General features: G+C 53.8%; 1 protein-coding gene across 6 annotated transcripts in view; it reads right to left on the bottom strand.

Moving 5' to 3' along the window:
* Nucleotides 1-17,145, bottom strand: part of BCL11B (BCL11 transcription factor B) — a 94,740-nt gene extending 77,595 nt beyond the window's left edge. For 2 of the 6 annotated variants that reach the window (XM_067726186.1, XM_067726207.1), the window contains exons 1-2: nt 14,728-16,742; nt 974-1,339 (exon numbers count right to left, since the gene is read on the bottom strand). In XM_067726186.1, the coding sequence (XP_067582287.1) occupies nt 974-1,339; nt 14,728-14,785 (424 nt within the window). In that variant the 5' untranslated portion in view covers nt 14,786-16,742. Of the gene's footprint in view, nt 1-973; nt 1,343-14,727; nt 16,743-17,080 lie in introns of those variants that run through there. The other 4 variants (XM_067726177.1, XM_067726157.1, XM_067726167.1 and 1 more) reach the window with 4 other exon arrangements.
* Between the last annotated feature and the right edge of the window lie 2,498 nt (nt 17,146-19,643).

Raw genomic sequence — 19,643 nt, 5'->3', positions numbered from 1 at the left:
GGCTCTGACCCTGAAGGTAGTCCAAAGTCTATCGGCAGGGTCTAAACCCTCACCTGCACGAACTCCGATAGCGTCTTGCTGCAGGACAGACTGCTGTTTCTAGGAAACACAGGCCAGCCAGGGCCCTGAGCTCAGAAGTATGAACCGGAAGCAAACACTCCGGGCTGCACGGAGCACAGGCTCCCTGCAAGAGGCTCTGGTGCGCCATGACCTTGACCCGGAGAGGACTTGATGCGTAAGCCGACCTGCCCGAGGACGCAAGCCTCTACACCTGTGCTTCAGGTGCTAAAAGCCAGCTGTCCAGATGACCGGCCAAGTGGGCATGGCAGAAGGGACGGCCAACCTCCCCCAAGGGGCACCTGCTCCAGCAAGTTCTCACAGGCCCCTCCCCAGACCTACGCCTAGGACCAGGCAACATCAGAAGGAGCCTCTTTCGACAGATGGGAAACGGAGGCCAGAGAGCAGAGGAGAAGTGAAGGCCCCACCCACACGCAACATCTCGTAAAGCCTCACAACCACCCCGACGAGATGGGTCTCATTCGCTCCACTGCGCAGATGTGGAAACTGACTTGTCCAAGTTGTGAAGAACGAATTCCACCCAAGACTATCTGCTTCCAAAGCCAGAGACTAGGCCAAGAACGCCTGCAAAGGGAGGGCCAGCTAGCCTTCCGAACGTCCATCCTGTCCTCCTAGCCGCCTACGGATCAGGCCCCACCATGGAGCCTGTGGCCAAAAGCACAGTGACCACCATCAGCCCACCGGGCCTCTCCGAGCTCCAGGCCCGTCTCCTCCCGAGGGTCACTGGACGGCAAGGGCGAGCCCACCTGTGGCCCCGTCCTGGTAGCCCCCGGGCCCTCCCAGCACCAGCACCCTCAGACAGAGGGCGAGCCCCCCCACAGTGCAAGGGGCGAGGGCAGGCCTGGGACCCGAGAGGTGGCTTCGGCAGCGGCCAGACGAGTGCAACGTTCCATACCTGCAATGTTCTCCTGCTTGGGGCAGATGCCTTTCGTGGGTGAGAGCAGGTGGTCATCTTCGTCGGGGGTGACCTGGATCCCGATCTCCACCGGCTCGGACACTTTCCTGAGCTCAGAGCGTGAGGAGGGCGGCGGGCTGCCCTTGTCCAGGCCTTTGTCATAGCAGCCACCCAGGCTGCCGCCACACTGCTTCTTCTTGTGCTCTATAAAAACCAGGATGTCCCCCAGGGGGAAGTTCATCTGACACTGTCCACAGGTGAGCAGGTCAGGGTCGGGGCCCCCCACCATCAGCCCCAGGCTGCTGGGCTCCTCTATCTCCAGACCCTCATCTTCCTCGAGGATGGTGGCCTCCACATGCTCAGGCTCTGCTGGAGAGAGAAAGGAGAAGGGGGGGGGGGGGCAGAGAAGACAAGATGGGCTTAGGCAATCACAGGCACCCAGCGCTCATTCCAACCCTTCCCCACCAAGAGGCAGGCCCCTCCGCTGCAGGATGCTAGACGTCAGCACGTCCTCCCCACAACTCCTGGAGGCGGGGGTTCGCCATCCTGCGTGCAACAGATGGGCAAACTGAGGCTCCCGGAGCAGCACTGCAGCTCCCAGAGGTTGCTGCTTAAGTGGTACTGATCTTACTGCTTTCTAGTTTATTTCCTGCCAATTCTGCCTCCCCCCCCACCACCAACTCAGCATAGGGACACACACACATGACCACCCGCATATCCACACACATCTTGGTTTCACCAGAGACTGGGCCGTCTAGAGAGGTGTCTCTCAAACTCTGCAACATCTAAGAACCACCTGGGAGCTTTGAAAACCCCCGACACCCAGGCTGCACCCCAGACCAACTACACTGAGAGCCAAACATCAATCAGTCTTTTCCTTTTTTTTTTTTGTAAGATTCCCAGGTGACTCCGATGGGCGGCCAAGGCTGAGAACCGGGAGCCAGAGCTGTCTCTCCCCGCTTAGGCTCAGGCTGCCCCCTCTCTTCCCTCCCACCTTTCATTCACGTCCTCCCCATTCATAAGAGTCCTGCTTGCATTCCTCTGCCTGAGACCTGGCTGCACACCAGGCAAGAAAACAGAAACCCAGACGGGCGTCCCAGGGCCAGTCCTTGCGAGAGAAAGGAACCCACGGGCTCAGAAAGCAACAAGTGAGCGTTGGTTCAAAAAGAAATATTGAAAGAAAAAAAAAAGAAAAATGCAGGGAAGAGACGCTGGGAGTTGGCTGGCTGAAAGCGGGAGCCGGCTTTCCTGCCAGACACTCTGCTCCCGGTCAGCCTTCCATTGCTTTGTAGATTTCCCGACACTCACCAACTCCCCACTGTCCTTTTTTGTTTGTTGGTTTTATTGTCACTCCCAGAAAAAAGAAAAGAAAAAAAAATAATTCTTCAGACTACAAAAGCATTTCTTGGCAGAGGACGAACCACACTTTCAACGGGCTGTACGTTTTCATATTTCTTTAGCAGCCGATATATCTCCTTTCATTCTTTTTTGTAGGGGGCACGGGACCCAACTATTTTGAAGCTAATAAATGCCTCAAAACGCAGCAACCCCCTCAGGGAAAACTGGGAGACACGGCAGCCGAAACTGTCATAAATAAGGGACGCGGACAGTGAGGTTGCATCCTTCCTCGGGGTCTGAGCAAATTCGGGGTGGAATTTTTCGAGAGCAAATGTCAGTCGTCATGTAGATAGCACAAGCGGCAGGGTCTTCAGAGAAGCAAGAGGGCGGCCAGAGGTCTGAAACCCGAGGAGGCAGGTACATTTTCTGTTGTACGGTATTTAGGAAAGGATAATGAAAACCACAGAACACAGGGAAGAAATGGAATGGGGGAAAACACATTCCGTGGCAGTGAAGTTATTGACGGGTCAGAGCCAAAGAACAGACAATTTAAGGAAAAAATTCTGTGGCATCTTCCATCCTACATATAAATCACTGCTCTGTATTTTCTGAATACAAGCTTCTCCAGGGCCTGTGAGAGTCCATGTATAAGACCGGATAGACGGCACATGTAACATGTATGAACTAGGCATGCACGGGTCAGTGCACAGGTATTGCTGAGAAGGGAAGTGACAATTTGAGATCCCGCCTGTGCTTATAGAAAAGCAGACAGAACCCTCGATGAATTACACGTAGAAACGCACTGGAAATGTGACCGCACAGAAACACTCCGCAGATGAGGAAATCCGAAATCTCTCGTCTGCATACCTCTAACAAAAAGAACCTATAAGATATGAGAAACAGTGCACAAAGGCAGCCCCAGAAACCACTAATTACACTTTAAAAAGAAATCGGGGTTTATTTTAAAAAGAGTTGGAAGACAATGCTACATGATTCATTTACCAATTTATTTTATGAAAAGACGCTTTGCTATGGTTAAAATGTAATCACAACCCTCACGCCGAACAGTGGTTCTAGGGGGCACTGGGTTCCAGGTTCCTGCGAACGGTTTGCCAGAATGTAAAAGGTAATTATTCAGTGCCTCTTTCCCCTTTAATGATCTAACATTGAGCAATACTGTTTATATTGAAAAGCTCGCACCTTTAATTACCAATTACATATACATAATTTCAGAGCCAAAGGAGAGGGCTGTGAAAACAGTTCTTTAGAAATATAAGGATGTATTGTAGGCCATTTCTAGAAAAGGAACTCTAATAAATGGGGGGAGAATGTCAAAATATTGTTTTGTTAAAAAGAGAGAGAGAGAGAGGCACAAAGGAAATGCGCTAAAATGCAAAAGAAAAAGGACAAAATGAAATTGAGAATTCAAATGAAACAGGGGTGAGTTCTGTGGAGGTACCCGGGCCCTCCTGAGCGGGCCTGGCAGCCGGCTGCCTCCATAAGGGCATTTGATAAAAATAAACAAAGACAACAGCTCATCCATCCAAATCCCAACTTGATCATCCTTTCTGAGGATGGGGAGGTGTTTTCTGCCGTCTAATTTCATCTTTGGTTTCCTTGTTTTGGTTTTGCTTGGTTTTGCTTTTCATTAACTTTTTCAGCCAAGTCCGTCCATCCGTACTCCTGGTGGGAGTTTTGGGAAGAAGCATGAATATCTCCTCTCTGTTGGGAGGTTTTAAGCTACATAATTTCAATTTTCTTTTCTCTTTTAAAAGAAACACAGACGAATTTAAAAATGAGCAAAGGTCACCTGTTCATAAGTATCCCTCCCTCGCCCCTCCGTCTTTTGCTAAGGACTCTGTACCAGTACTTTTTCCTTTTTCTCCTTTTTTTTTTGTTTTGCTGTTTTGGGTAACATCTGGTATTCTTTCCTTTATTTGGCGGCCTCTGCCTTTTCACTTTCCTCACGCAGCAAGCCCTTGTGAGCCCCAGTAATTGAGTTTGAAAATAGCCGAAGCCGTTCACTGGGCTGCAGGTCTAATTTCTCCCTCCAGCCAACCAGCCTGAGCAGCCAGGCGCTGCTGGCGTCCCATCCTGCAGACGGCTCTGAACTCGGGTCTCCAGACCCCGGGTCCAGCTCACTGCCTCCTCCAAGGGCGTGCAGGAGAAAAAGAAACACAAAAAAATCCCCTTCCCCCCCTCCCCACTTGCAGTGCTGAAAGTAAAACTCCTTAGGATGACAGGGGTTTTCACCCAACTCCAATAATGGGGTTCCCTCTGCCCAGCCCCTGGCACGGGGAGCTCTGGGCTTTGACTCTTCAGGAGGCGCTTCCCAGGAAGGCAGCGACGTCACCCAGAACCCCAAAACTGTCAAATTTCTAGGCCAGAGCAGGTGGACCAAGACAGCTTGCTGAATCTCATGTTCAAGGCCTTCGGAGACACCCCCAAAGGGCTGTGGTTTCACTTCCGCTGGCAGGCGGATACCGAGCTGGGCGTGTGGGGTGCATGTGTGTGCGTGTGTGTGTCTGTGTGTGTGTCCCTTCTTAGAACCCTGTCCCTCACAGAAGAAATAAAAGGAGAAAGAACCACTTGCCCAAGCTCAGAGGAGGGCAAAGTGAGATGGGCCTGGCCCCCACCCCAGAACCTTCCTTCCTCTGACCTGTGGGCACCTCGATGGAGCCCACACAGCCTCAGAGAACCCGGCCCCTGCTGGGACAGGCACCCAGCGATGAGAAAGCACCAGAAAAGTGAAAAGCCACATACAAACGAAACAGCCTTTCAAATTCCCAGACCCTACAAACCAGTCCCTCAGGCTGCCCTGTCCGGCAAACTTCTTCAAAAAAAGAAGGCGAAGATGAGGTCTTTCCCGCGAGAGGATTTTTGCTTTCACGCAAAGCTCCCCGAGTGTCAGGCAGCCCTGGAAAATACTGCTGCCCTCACTAGTACGAGCTGAATAAAGCAGAGGGATCGCTAAAATGTTTGACTCATTAGGAGGAAAAATGAATGAATGCAGCAGACGACCTGTTTAAACGTCAGGTATCAGATTGGGGTGGGTCCTGAAATGTGACGTCCGAAAGCACATGGACAAACGTGTATTCACACACACACACTTATACATTTGTTGTAATTTTCCTTTACAACAAAACCACATTTAATTCACAAGGCGAGGCCTCCTCCCAGCTGATAAATGCATTCAGAAGCAATGAAATCAGGGTTCGCAGATAATAATGGACGTTGTTGTTAAGTGGACGAGGAAGCACTTGGTCCTAAGACTCGCTCCCCCATGCTTGGCTGGGAAGGAATGTGGGCAGAAGACAGATGGAAAGACATCATTAACACCGGCCCAGCCAAGCAGCCCACAGGCCCCCGGCAGCTGCAAAGGCCTAGCGAGCCTTACCTGGTCAGTGACTGCCCTACACACACGCTGGGCTCCAAGGGCCCCGCCCACCCTGGGTCTCCCCTAACAACTGCCCCTGCACCTGCCCTTCGGGGAATTCCAGCCAAGGGGCGGGCCTCTGTCCCCAGAGCACAGCGTGTGTGCCCTGCTGCACACACAGCGCACAGGCCCGTGTCCCCTTACCCCTGCACTGATTCAAATCCAGATCGCTGTCCTTAATGGCTAAGCCACAGACCAGGAGACACCTACATAGAGTTATGGATTCAGTGATGGGGGCGTGGGTGGATAGGGGAAGGATGTGGGGAGGAGGGGTGCCAGGCTCTCAAAATCTTGGGCCACCAACGTCACAGCCGCCATCCTATTTGCACGAGTGTTTACAAGAAACGTTGAGCACCCATCCGCCTGCCGGAGCCCTGCCTCTGGAGACGTTACACCTGCTTCCTACGAAGACGGAGCCTTTGCCAGCCGGCCCGTGCTCACCAGTAATCTGCAAAAGGATCTTTTCACTCTCCTCCCCGCGAACAGTCAGGGAGGGGCCAAGACCCCAGGCGACACCTAAACGCCACTAAAACGCGAACTCGACGGAGCACAACACTTTCTGAGCTTCCATCAATGTTTAATTTATTGGCTCCAAGAGAAAATAACAACCGTGTGTGGCGGGGGGAGGGGTGGATGGGAGAGAGAAGGAATCAATTCTTGGTGGAGAAAATAATCTATGACTAGATGACGCTTAAAGGCTCGACAAGACATTTATGAAGTTCTCCGCACAGAGGGAATCGCGCAGCGCCCGGCAGAGGAGTCGCAGATAAGCGGGGAGCCTCAGCTGAGCCAGGCAGTGTCCCGAGGACGTTCCTCGAGGGGCCAAGAAGGGTCAGGACGCAGCCGGGTCCCTGCCTCCCGTCTGCCCACCCAACTCCCGCCTCCAAGCAAGGACCCGACCCGGGGGGGTGCAGCCAGGCTGGTGAGAGACGGGTTCCGCAGAGAGATGAGCTCTCTCTTCCCGGACCACCTGCCCTCCAGGGAGAAGGGCTGAGGACTCCAGCCTGTTCCAGGTGTCACCCAGACCCCGAGCCTCCTTGAGACCCTCAAAGGCCACCTCCCCAGCGCCCTCAAATCCGCTGCAGGGACGGGCACACACCAGGGCCGGCCACCACCCCTCAAGGCCCCATCTGCTCCATGCCAGACACAGCACACGCCTCAAAATGAAATGTTCAAGATTTCTGACATCTGGGCAGAGAGAAGGATGCCAGGGCACAACCTTATCTGTAACGTGGATTTCCCTTCCCGTGAAAATGACCCAGGGTCTGGCTGACCGGGCCCATCATGGGGAAGGCTTGGCCTGCATTTCAGGAAGGCGGGGATTCCTGATCCGAGGAGAGGTTTGGGGTGCAGGAAGAACCCAGCCGGTAGACTCCAGGTGGGGAGTTCTGAGGGTGTGAGGGGCACCCCCATATACATACACATATTGTCCTCCATGCCCCCGGCCTGGTTTCAGAATACTTTAGCGTGTTAAAATCAGCTCGCTGCAACACACCCTAACTTGCTCCATGGACTCAGTCCAACCTCTCCCCCCTCCCCCACTGCATCCACCTCTCCAGATCCCGCAAAACTGAGCTCCGGAGGCCGGGTCTCACACAGTCAAAAGCAGGAAAAAGAGCCCATTAAGGAGAGCAGCGTTCAGGTGTATTCACAGAGCCCGTCCACTACTAAAAGGTTACTAAGAAAGAAGTCAAGTCCATGAGACCAAAGAATGGAGTGACCTATGATTTGAGAAATAAAATAGTTCTTTAAAGAAAAGAAAAAAAAAAAGGAAAGGTACAGAAATACTTCTAAACACATTCAGAAGATCCCAGAAAATTGCAAACGCCTTAAATCTTCAGAGACACGACAGAGCTCACAACGATGCGACGTAAAAGCATTCTTCGGGGCCCAACGAAGAGATTTGTTTTATGTAACGCTGTGCTTTTTCAAAGGTGCTCAGCAGAAGAAAAGGGCCATCATACAGGACGCTGAGCTACAAGCCCTTAACTGGAGGAGAGTCTCTGAGGCCGACAGCAAACTAGCAAGAGTGGAAGCTGCTTTCAGCATCTCGTTTCCAAGGGAGAAATTTAAACGTGATCCTCCACCAATTTTTTAATTCTCAGCAGGGCATCCATTTCTGAGGTGCACGTTCATCACAGTAACATTGGCATTCAGCTTCCTTGAGTCATTTTCGTGTGTTGTTTTAGCACTGAAGTTGTTAGAACGTTCTCAAGTGTATTTGCATTTCAGCAGTTCAATTGAAGGGGGTCATAAAAAAGTTGTGTGAAACAGAGGATTTTTTTTTTTTTTTTTTACTTTGAAGTTACCTAATTTTGTGTGGTCTGGGATTTCATTACAGTACCAGAGCTCAGTCTGTCTGATTCAACACCCAAGCAGATGATCAGCTGCCTCGGAAAAAGAAATAAAGAATGAATTTCTTGAATTTCAGCAACTACACAAAAGACTTGCATATGTCAAAATGCCGGACGAGAGTCCCCGTGAATGTAGCACCATTAATCAAAGCGCAATCTGGTGTCACTTTTGCCAGTAAAAACGATGCTGTTCCCCTCACCCCACTCGCAGGCTCGTGCAGAAGACACACGAAGTGTGTCCCTCTGCTTTTCATGTGTCTCCAAATAGCCTGCTCTCGGCACTTTTTATACTCGCCTGGGGAAAACTACTGCTCCAGGGAGGAGGTCAACAAATGGCTTTTCTTGGGGAGGGGACGACAGCTCGGGTAGATCTCACTGAGGTTTGGCTCTCTGGGAAGGAAGGAAGATGTGTGGGATTGGGAGCAGGGGGTGGGGAAAAGGACACACAGGCCCCCAGGCCCAAGCGTGTGAGTAAATAGAGCTGGAAAGTGACAAAGCCATGCTCAGAGCAGCCGGGTGACACATTCATCCCTGGTCTTCTGATGTGCCCTCTCCCCATGAAAAAAATACCCCAGCGGGCCCACAGCTAACACCACCTGCAGATGCTTGGCCGGCATCAACAACTTGACCGTGGGCATGGTCCCCAAGGAGCATTTACTGTCCCTTGTCCTCCCAGATGTGACAACAGCATTCAACTTAGTCCAAAGTCCCTGGAGAGTTTCAGCTAACGGTAAGACCTAACTGGACAGCCAGAAGGTCCTTCCTTAAGCCATAGGAGATGGAGGAGATAGTCCCCAAAGGTCAAGGACCCCATCTTTACCCTCCCCCATATAATATTTTTCTTCACACATTGTGGTATCTGTAGTCTGTGTTTAGTTACAGCTTGTGAAACTCCCCCAAGTTCCAAGGCAAAGGACTGGGGATTTCTGAAATGAATTTTTTTAACGGTTCTCTGCAGGCCAGAGGCAACTGTCCCAGCCCAAGGCTTCGAGGTGACAGTGACGCCTCGTCTCTGAGTCGTCAAATGAGCTCGCTGCCACAATATGCTTACAGCAGGCTCGATTCAGACATTAAATGAAGTCGAGAAATCATCAGATAAATTGCTGGCCCTCTGTACTGGAGAGTGAAGGCTCTTGCTCTGCCTGATGACAGCGCTAGGCTTTTGTCTGACCTAATTTATTTCTCTTTCAGGTTAGAATAAAGCACTCCTTTCCTGTCGCCACGTTACCTCTTCTGCCCATATATTGAACTCAAGCAGAAGACTCTGGGTTAACTGTGCTGTCTGCAGATTTCTTTTTTTTTTTTTTTTTTTGCGGTACGCGGGCCTCTTACTGTTGTGGCGTCTCTCCCGTTGCGGAGCACAGGCTCCGGACGCGCAGGCTCAGCGGCCATGGCTCACGGGCCCAGCCGCTCCGCGGCATGTGGGATCTTCCCGGACCGGGGCACGAACCCGTGTCCCCTGCATCGGCAGGCAGACCCTCAACCACTGCGCCACCTGGGAAGCCCTCTGCAGATTTCTTGAACTTGGAGAAGAAGACATTATAGATCCACAAATTCCGTGATCAAAAGCACACATATTCCCCAGCACGAAATTACACGGTTAGGGGAGAAATCGTGTCATTAAAAGCCATCCATTAAGGGCACCGTTTGGGGTGAAAGGTATTAGCAACGCTGGGTCTAGCAAGCACATACTCCTTCCAGACAAAGTTTTACACATTATTCGAGTTGGCATTTTATCTCTTTGGGGAATGGTGCTAGTTCACTTAGTACAGTGGGAACGTTACCTAATAAATGGAATTGAGGATCCAAGTGTTATAAAATCTGAGCTGAAAAGATTTCCACTCATCAAGCTGTTTGAGACGCATGACTCCCCAGAGCAGTGGCAGATCCCCAGGTCTGTGACATGCAACACAGGAATGGACAAAACGAGGTTCACCCTTCGCAGACCCCCTCACCCCATCAGGCATGCCTCAACGACCTAACGCAATTCAGAAAGTCGAGACCGCAGACTAACCGGAGGAAACACGCCCATTCAAAGCTAACAATTGTAACTGTTTAAAAAAAAAATTAAAAAAAGAAAATTGTCCCCATCTGCCTAGTGAGGGCTTGTAAATCAATGCCGACGGCTCGAAAATAGACTTCTCAAACTTATATTCTCATTTTGTCCTGCTCGACTCTCTGCAGGAAAATCAATATTACAACTTCACACTTAGGACATTTTTGCAGCAACGTAAACTGCTTTCGCGGCTGATGGAAGCCGGGTCCCGGCCCCTCGCAGCGACGGCTGCACGCATGACACGGGCACCGAGCTCCCCCTAGCTGCCAAGAGGCGCCAGACGCTGCTGGGCGTTGCAGCCTTGCCATCAACTAAAAGCCAATTCAACTGAAAGTTTATTTTGGAAAGTATTTTATCACAACAAGCAACGGAGAATGCAAAGCGATCGGAGAAAGGAGATGAAAAGGAAAAAGAGAAGGCGGGTGCAAGCCGTGTTCTAAGCCCAAAGACAGTGCCAACAGCTCGATTCTGATAAGGCGCTAGAAACCAGTGCCCTCTACAGCGGGAAACTGATCGATTGCTTTGCGCGCTCCCATCTCACCTGAGACAGATGCTAATTACTGTCCGGGGCACCCAAAATTGGCCTCCCCTTTGGTCAATGAGACCCATCTGGCCCCGCACAGTGGTCAGCAAAGCATCACATCCCAGCATCTGACTCAGCCTCCCTCCATGTTCCTAAGGCCGCCTTCACCAAAGCAACTGCGTTCACTCCAGCACTTGAGAAATGACTCGTTTTCTGTTACGAAATATTTTGAAGGCCAGACAAAAATCGCCAAGGCCAAAGCACAGAGAGCCACCTCCCACCCTCAGAAAAAAAGGAAATATGCCCCCGTGCATAATTTTCAGGGAGGGAAAGACTACCCTTTAAAAATATTATGGGTTGTTAAAATATGCTCATGGCTATTTTTTCTCTCAGGTGTGAATTACAAATGAATAAAGTCCGCCTGGCATAACACCTTGGATGAACACATTTCTATTCTCCCTTAGAATCAGAGCAGCTGACTTATATCACACTTCTAATGATATGGGGTTCCCTTCTGTGCAGAAGGGAGACAAACTTCACTCCCCCCACCAACTACCAAAAAAAAAGAGGGACCCAGGTCTTATGAAATTTATCAGAGGCCCAATTTTGAAAGATATGTGGACACCTGGAGATATACTCTACCCTGGGAAGTTAAGATAATTGTAAGCACAGCGGCCTTCAAAACACACAGCCACAGCAAAGCCTAATTTAAAAGGCAACCATGGAATTAACACACCCTAACTTCCGTGTCAAATCTGGGGTCTCTAGTAGTTCTGCAAAATCGTGAATTCATACGGAAAATTACTAACCTTCCAAGGAAACCTGTTGGTGGGTTGTCGAAAAAAATCACCTTCGCTGGGTCTGTGTAATCTACCCTGGCCTTCTTATTTCCTTCGGGAAGCCTCAGAGCTCCTGCATGGCCTGGGGTTCATCTGCCTCCCCACTCACCCGGCCTGGCACAGTGGGCTCATGGCCCTTCCCTCTGCCTGGCCAGTCACTGGTCCTCATCCTACCCTGTCCACTACTGTCACTGTGTTGTTTTGTGTTTGTTTTTCTTGAAAGCTGTGTCTGTCCTCCGGTTTTAAAAGCCATATCCATCTGGGTCAAACATTTTGAAACAAACCAGAAGCCTCAGTCTTCATCCCCAGCTGTCTCCCACTCTCTCTTTTCTACCTCACTCCTCTTCTCACTGGCCCTGTCTGTAAATTTAACTAGCTCATTATGGAGCCCTTCTCCCACTTGCCAACCCCCCTGCAAGATGATCGATGCTGTTTGTGTGCTCTTCTGTTTCTCAAACCATCAGTTATACTAAGTTGCATCATCTCTAAAGAACCTGAGGCCGGCGGGCTGCCACCCAACTGAAGATGCACCACGTTTTAGGCTGTTTCTTTCACATTTGAACTAAAATGTGGACACCGGATCGGGGCTGCGGCAGCACTCATTTTGCTGGCCAGGGCTCCAGAGCACACGAGACCCACAACTCCTGCATCGTTGTGGAAAGGCACACTTGCACAGGCCCTACAGCCGAAACTGCATCCAATTCTTGCTTTTCCCCTGCCTGCACTCCCACCTTCCGGGTGACATAGGACAGACAGAAAAGCCAGCTGCTTTTGGATAATAAATAGCCTTGTCTGAAAACTGGTTGGACCACTCTCCCTGCTTAAACCCCTGCATATGCCCTGGGCTCCGTGCACTCCAGGAAGGCAGGTGGGATATCCTTTGCCCCCTGGTCTCCTCCCCACCTCTCCTTCCCTGCCACTGCTCCAGGGTCAGCCGGCTTTCCCCAGCACTGCTCTGAGCAAGACTGAAACAGCCGTGAAACAAATGAAGGATGGAAGGATGTTGCACTAGGCACCCCTCGCCCCCCATGCCCAGCTGCCGCCAGTCCTCCTGGCCAGGGCTTGCTCCTGAGGTCCCAGGAACACCAGAGAGGAGAGAGCAAAAGCAAAGCGAACCTACCTGCTTCTTTCCCCCTTTACACACAACTGCAAACACTCCTGGCTCCTTCGCTGCTGCCAGCTTGGCAATGCACCCCAGACAACTCCCCCTTCCCGGACTCCCCCCCCCCAACTTCCCCCTCCTCAAAAACAACCCTTGCAATTATACAGAGGCTCTGTGGGGCAAATTGCCTCCTGGAGAAATTAGGCGTCTGCAAGTACAGACATTCTAACAGCCACTCCACCATCTAAACGGGGGAGGGGGGTAGAATAAGCGATTGCTAAAGGATTGGTAAAGGACGAAATGTCAACTGGCGATGAGGACCTTGATCAAACCAGGTTCAAATATGGTCGCAAAACATTTTGTTTTAAATGCAACCAGCGAGTCTCCTTTGATGTTACAATGATGAAAAATAGAAGTCCTCTTCCCTCCCTCCAGAAAGGTATCCCTCTCCCAAGGCAAGCCCACTTTAATATCTATTCCCTTCCCCCCAAAATAATAATAAATCCACAAATTCTTACTAATGTATCTGCTGTAACAAAGGAGAGATGGCAGCAGCAAATGCTCCGAGCAGATGGCGCCTATGCTGAGTTTTCAGGGGAGGGGAGAACCCCTTTATATATTTATTTATTTATTTAAATTTTTTTAAATATAACATAAATATTCGGCTCTCGGCCGCCCCGCAGCCGGTCCTCGGCGGCGGCTGGGCGCGCAGCCCTTCTCCAGCTCCGCGCCGGCAGCCCGGCCCCAGCCTGACGAGGTGCTCCAAGGACTGCAGGAACACAACCTGCCCGCTGTTTCGATGGCACCCAGAGGACGTTTTATTTCTATTGCAGTTTCAAAAAAATTAAAAAAAAAAAAAAAAAGCAAAGGCGACCCAGGCACCGCGAGAGAAAGGACCGCGGGGAAAGGTTTGCGCGCCGCGGAGCAGCGGCCCCGCGGGCTGCGGCGGGCGGGGAGCGCTGCGAGCCGACCTTCCGGGGGTGCAAGCGTGCAGGCAGCCGGGCGAGCTCCCCTGCAAACCCCGTACCTGGCCCGCTCCCGCACGCTTCTTCCCTTTGCTAAATAAACCCGACTGCGGCGCTGGAAGCTGCTGCGTCTCTGCCCCGCTGCCTGACTTTGCCCGCCCCGCCACTTGCTTGAAATCCACACGATTTCAGCCGGTGGATTTCCACTGCGACCTGCCTTGTTTATTTAGATAGGGGAGATGAAAGATCCGAGATAGGAAGATGGGTGAGAGATTGATAGATCTCTTTCCTTTTTTCTTTTTTTCTTCCCCCCCTCCACTATTGTACAAGCACATCCCACTCCTAGCTAACAACGCTTTTTTTCCCCCCGTGGCGGGGATTTTTCACAAGCCCCCGATGCCCCCACCTTCTTTTGGAGTGGGGGAAAGAAGACAAGATCATCCCAGGAGACAGACGGAGGTGGGGAAATGGGGGTTGGGGTGCAGGAGCCCGGCAAACAGCCACGCAGCTGGATTCTTTTGCAAATAGCAAGAGGAGGGGAGAGAAAGGCGGCTGCGGAATCCTAGGACCGGCGTGGCAGGCGCCCTGCCCGGCCGGGTGCAGCGCCTGGGGGACTCGGAGCCGGCGGCCGCCCCTCGCCCCGCATCTCCCCCAGGCCCGAGCGCACCCCGCTCTCCTCCGCCCGCGCCGTCAGCGCGGACCCACGCGCTAGCCAACTTTTCCCCACTTCCCGGCTCCCCTCCCCCTCCGCTCCCCCAGCCCCCTCCCCCTCCTCTCCAAACCCCGCCACCAGCGCCGCCGCCGCCACACACGCCGCTCGGAGGGGCGAGCGTCCAGCCGGGATCCGCGCGCACACACACACCTCCTCCAGCCCGCGCGCCCCCTCCCCGGCCCGGAGCCCGCTCCGCAGGCCCCCGAGCCCGAGGCGCGTCTGAGTGCGCAGAGCCCGGACTCTCCGGGCTGCAAAGAAACTTTCCCAAGGCCCCCCGCCCCCTACCATGCTCTGGGCCGACGCTGCTGCCTCTGCGAGCCCGCGGGCCTCCCCGGCGCCCGGCCCGGCTGCGCCTGGCTCGGTGTCCCCAGCCCCGGGCGCCCGGAGCCCCATCCTCCGGCCCCTCGCGCGCACGCCGCAGACACTTACGGGTGATGAGCTCCCTCTGGGACAAGTGCTGCGGGTTGCCCTGTTTGCGGCGGGACATTGCCCCGGCATCTATTCTGGCATCGCCCGGAGAGCTGCACCGATGGGGGGAGCCGGGGGAGGGGTCCGAGCCGCCGCCGCTGCCGCCGCGCCGCGCCGCTGCCGCCGCCGCCGCTGCCGCCGCCGCCGCCGCGCCTCCTCTGCCCGGGTTGGTGTTTTGGTTTTTTTTTTTTTCCTTCCCCTCTTGCCCTCTCTTCCTCCTCTTCTTCTTCTTTATTTTGCGCTTTCTTCTATGCTGTTTTTTGTTTTGTTTGCAAAAAAAAGAAAAAGAGAAGGAAAAAGGAAAACCTCTCGATCTAAAATAGGAGAAAGGCAAAAAAAAAAAAAATCTGCTCTTGCTTGTCGCGGACTGGCTGGTTTCTTCAAAAATATATTCTTTTCAAGGAAAAAAAAATTGCTTACACTTCTTCAAACTGCTTGGCCTCCTGGACTTGCAAATGTCTTCTTGAACTTAAACCGGATTTTGCACCGGCTCCTGACACTTTCTTTCAGGGTCTGGTAGGTGGAAAGCGCACTTCTACCAGGAGGGGGAAAAAGGAAAAAAAAAATGCAAACAAATAAAAAATAGAAGAAAAAGAAAAGAAAAAAAAGCAAAGAAAACTTGGGGACTTGTCTCGTACCCCCTCACCCCGCCCCCTCCAGAAACCCAAAGCAATGTAAAACTGCCCCGGTTCGGTTGTTTCTGGGTTTTCTGCGGGCTGCCTGTTTTTTTCTCGGAGACTGACCCTTCCGAGGCTCTGGGGGGACTCCAGGAGCGGCTCCTTCCCAGTTCACCTGGCAGGCTGGCGCCGGCCGGAGAGGCTGCCGGGTCCCCGCGAGCGCTCCCCAGCGCTCCCCTGGCGCCGCGGGCCCGAGGGGAGCTGGGCCGAGGGGCGGCTCGCCCAGTGCGCCTGGGTCGGTGCGGGCGCGGACTGGGAGCTATAGATTGCAACGTGAAGATGGCGGAGTCCGGGTTCTCTGGGAGCTCTCGGTCTCTCTATGGCTGGGGCTGCCTCTGTACAATGGGATAAAATTCAAGTTCAAGTGCGGACGTGACGTTTAATCTGCACTAGAGACAAAAAGACCCAGAGAGTCGGAGCACTGGGGGCGACTAGCGGTGGCTTTTTAACATTGTACCCTGTAAGAGAACAAGAAAGCGCACACACACACACACACACACTCACACACTCACACACACTCACACACATATTCGCCCGTGCGCACACCCGCAGTCCAGGCCGGCCACACGTGCAGCGTTTTAGAGCGCTCCTCTCCTCCCCTTGCACTGCCAGCGCAAAACGCCTGGGGGAGGGGGGGGGAGGGAGGACGCTGGGCAGGATATTTTTAAATAAAAGAAAATCCTCCATCCCTCCTCCCCTCCAGGGAGCTGGACCCCGAGAGAAGAGGGGCGGAGTGCGCTGTGCGTGGAAGTAAGTTGAATCAACGCAAGTCCCCACCCACTCATCCGAAAGCTCTTGGCGGGGGGGGGGGGGGGGGGGGGCGTGGGGATGGCTGTGAAAGAGGGTTGGGGTCGACACGGGGACTGGAGGCAGATGGTCAATTGCTTCATGTCCCTAGAAAAGTACCTTGGTTGTTTTCACTTTTGTTTTATCGAGGGGTCGGGGTTAAACTTCCAAAAAGTGTCTCCATATAAATCCTGATATTCCAAACTCGGCGAGAGCGGAGCGGACAAAATAAAAGATGCTAAGAGCAGAGAATTAAGGGCACATTTGGGGGAGGGGAAACGTGAGACCTTGTCTGAGTCGCATTCCGGAAGGAATGTTCACCCCAATCTGTGCGCTCCCTCCACCTCATCCCATTAACTCCTTGCGGTGTACACGGACACCCCGGCCCCAACGTCGAGATCTGTGGGAAGCGTGGGGGTGAAGGGCAGGGCTGCTCCACGTGGGAGAGGTTCTCGTACCTGCTGACCCAGAAATAGGTGTGGCCGGATCTCTGGACCCACTCGTGTGGGTGACCCCCTCAGGTCCCCCAGTTCCCTCCCACCCCCTGACAATTACTGCAGCCTGGAAGTAACGCCCCCCTCCCCCAGGGCTCCTCCGCCCAGGGCAGGACTGGAAATCGCCCGTCAGACCGGGAAGGACACAGCTGCCTTGTCAGCCGTTTGATCTGCAGCCGGCGAGGACAAGAGGAGTTGTGGGCGCCTGTCCGTGGCCCGGGGACAAGGCCAGGCCGCAGTCCGCGTGGACCTCCACCCCCACTCCAACCTCCTCGTCCCTCCCCAGGCCGCAGCCAACTTCATCTATTTCGCGACTTGCCCTCCCGGCTGGGCGTGCCACGCGGCCGGCCCCCTCACCGTTCCCAGGGCATCTCGGGTCTGGGCCGGGAGGCGGCGAGGGCGGGTCCGGGCCTGGCTCCCGACTGGGCTTCGCGGGCGAGCCCAGCTGCACCCACCCCACCCCGCCCCCAGGCCGGGCCCTGGCGGCCTCACCGGAGCGAAAGGCTGGGCCGTGACGCCTCCGGGAGCGCCGCCTCCCTCAGGGCCTTTTCCTCTGGGGAGGATACGGGGGTGGGGGCGTTCGCCCCCAAGGTCGTGGGTCGGGCGACGGCACCAACAACTTAACAGAGCGCAGCGCCCATTGGCGAGGACAGAAAAACCTCTCAGCCCAAGCCACCCCCACCTAAAAACTAATAACAATAAAATGTGCCCTAGCGTGCAGCTCTGCGGACCGGGCGGCAGGGTCGGCGGACGAGCGGGTGGAGACTGGGCGGAGGGGGCGGCGTGGGGGGCGAAGGGGCGCGGGGGGCGAGCCAGTCCGCACTAGCTACCCACCCGGGGCTGCGCGCTGCAGCCCATCACCCACCACCTACACCCCACCTCCACGTGGTCCAAAGTCTGGAAGCACCTCCTCCCATGCAGCCCTACCACGAAAATCTTTCCAGGAAAGTGGCCTAAGTAAGAAAAAAATGCCCACACGCACCTTAAATAAACTTCTTTAAGAAAACCATAAACCGGCCATCCCAACTTGCCCACATTCTTAAATTTGGGAGAGCTCTCTGAGCACTGGTGGTGTGAAGTCCAGAGAGGGACAGTGCTTTGCCCAAGGTCACACAGCGCACGGGGGCAGGTCTGGACTCAAATCGCCGCGGCTGGCCTGCCTCTCCGCGCCGCCGGCGCTTCGGCGCCCGAAATCCCAGCACGCGACCCTCACCCTCCCGGGGCCGATTACAAGGATGGGGGACCCGGTCTGTGGCCTGGGGGAATGGGGCAGCCCCCTCCTAGGAAGGAGGCCCCTCCGCGGACTGTGCAGGGTGCCCGGGGGCCCCGGCTGCAGCTGCCTAATCGCGCGCGCTCGGGCGGCTGGGTCCAGGGATGGGGCACCCCCGCCCCACCCCCAGCAGGAAGTAGCGGGCAGGGGGCGGCGCGGGCCGCGACTGACCCGGGGAGCACTTCCTCATTGGCCCCACGCTGCCCCGACGGCGGGAAGAGGGACGCGCGGGCGGGCCGGCGCAGGGCTGGACACGCCGCAGCCCGCCGGCGCGCTCCACCTCGCGGCGGCCAGGGAGAGGCTGCCCTGCCCCTGCCCAGCCCTGTGCTGGCCCCTTCGCCCTCCTCCCCCTCCTCCTACTTCTCCTCCTCTCGGGAGAGGCGGCCGGGCGCACGCAGCGAGCGATCCCAGCTGCCGCTCCAGTCTCCTTTTTTTCCCTCTGCCCGTCTGGCACGGGCATCATTAGCGCTGAAAGCTGTTAATGTCTGGTCTCACAGCTCCCCCTTTAGTCTTGCTATGCTCCCTGTCTCGCGTTCCAAGTAGGATCAATAGCTGCCTCTCCGCCGACCTTGACCTCTCCCTCGACCCCGCCCGGCTACGGCAGCTGGCCCCCAGTTTCCCCACTCTCTCGATGCCCAGACAACAGGCGGGCGGAGCGAAAGTGGGGTGGCGGAGCTCGGGTCACAGCCCCGTCCCTGCCCCGTCCCTACCCCGTCCTCAGGACCCCTGGCAGGCAGGGGATCCAAGACCCTTCTGAGAAGGTTACTACACACACACACACACACACACACACACACACACACACACACACCCCACTCCCTGACCTACCAAGCCTTTGTTTAGAGTAAAAGTCACTCCCATCCCCAAAATGGGGGGGTGGGGGGGGAGGCAGGTGCTTAACATATGAAAATATAAATGGGAAATTGCAAGTACAAATGTGGTCCTAAAGTAATACCACAATCCTTCCGACTCTTTTCTTCAGAACGTGCTGTAGACCTACTGTGTGCTCCGCCCAGAGCTGGGGCTTTGTGCAGACTGCAATCAGACAGAAAGAAATGCCACATTTTCTGCACCATCTTTCAAAAAAAAAGGAGAGGTCAGAAAGCTTTTTGAACTCACAAATATTTCTAGCTTCACAGTGCGTTCCAGCAGATAATCCTTAATATTTTTCAGTTTCTTTAAATTTCTTTATTGAGGACTAGTTCGGAAATCATAAATCATTTATCAAATCAGAGCGTCTTTTTACTAACCTTGTGTGGGGCTCTGATTCCCAGTGTGTGCTGCGTGGACCACGCCATGCAATGGGGGCAGATTAAACAGTCACGTGACCCCCTAGCCGAGCTTCTTGTTTAAAATTTTTTGAACGATTCTCAGTGCTTAACTCTTAGCTAAGGTGGGGCTCTATTCGAGATTCTGCAATGTTATCTTTGCCTTCTGAGCTGTTATATTTTATATTATGTCTTTACAGAAAATTGGAACGAATCGAGATGTGTAGTGTCAGTAAAAATGGGAACTCAATATTTCTGCAGAAAGAAAATCGTCGTTTCATTTGTTTGTTTGGTTTTTAAACACGGATCCACCCTCTAAAATGTAGTCAGATAACTTTGTAGCAATATAAAAACTCAACAACATATCTTATCAAATTACCTT

The sequence above is a fragment of the Pseudorca crassidens genome, chromosome 1 (genome assembly GCF_039906515.1).
Source record: "Pseudorca crassidens isolate mPseCra1 chromosome 1, mPseCra1.hap1, whole genome shotgun sequence".
In the NCBI taxonomy this organism is placed as follows: domain Eukaryota; kingdom Metazoa; phylum Chordata; class Mammalia; order Artiodactyla; family Delphinidae; genus Pseudorca; species Pseudorca crassidens.
The sequence above is the reverse complement of the archived record's forward strand: the minus strand, read 5'-3'. Positions and strand labels throughout refer to the sequence as shown.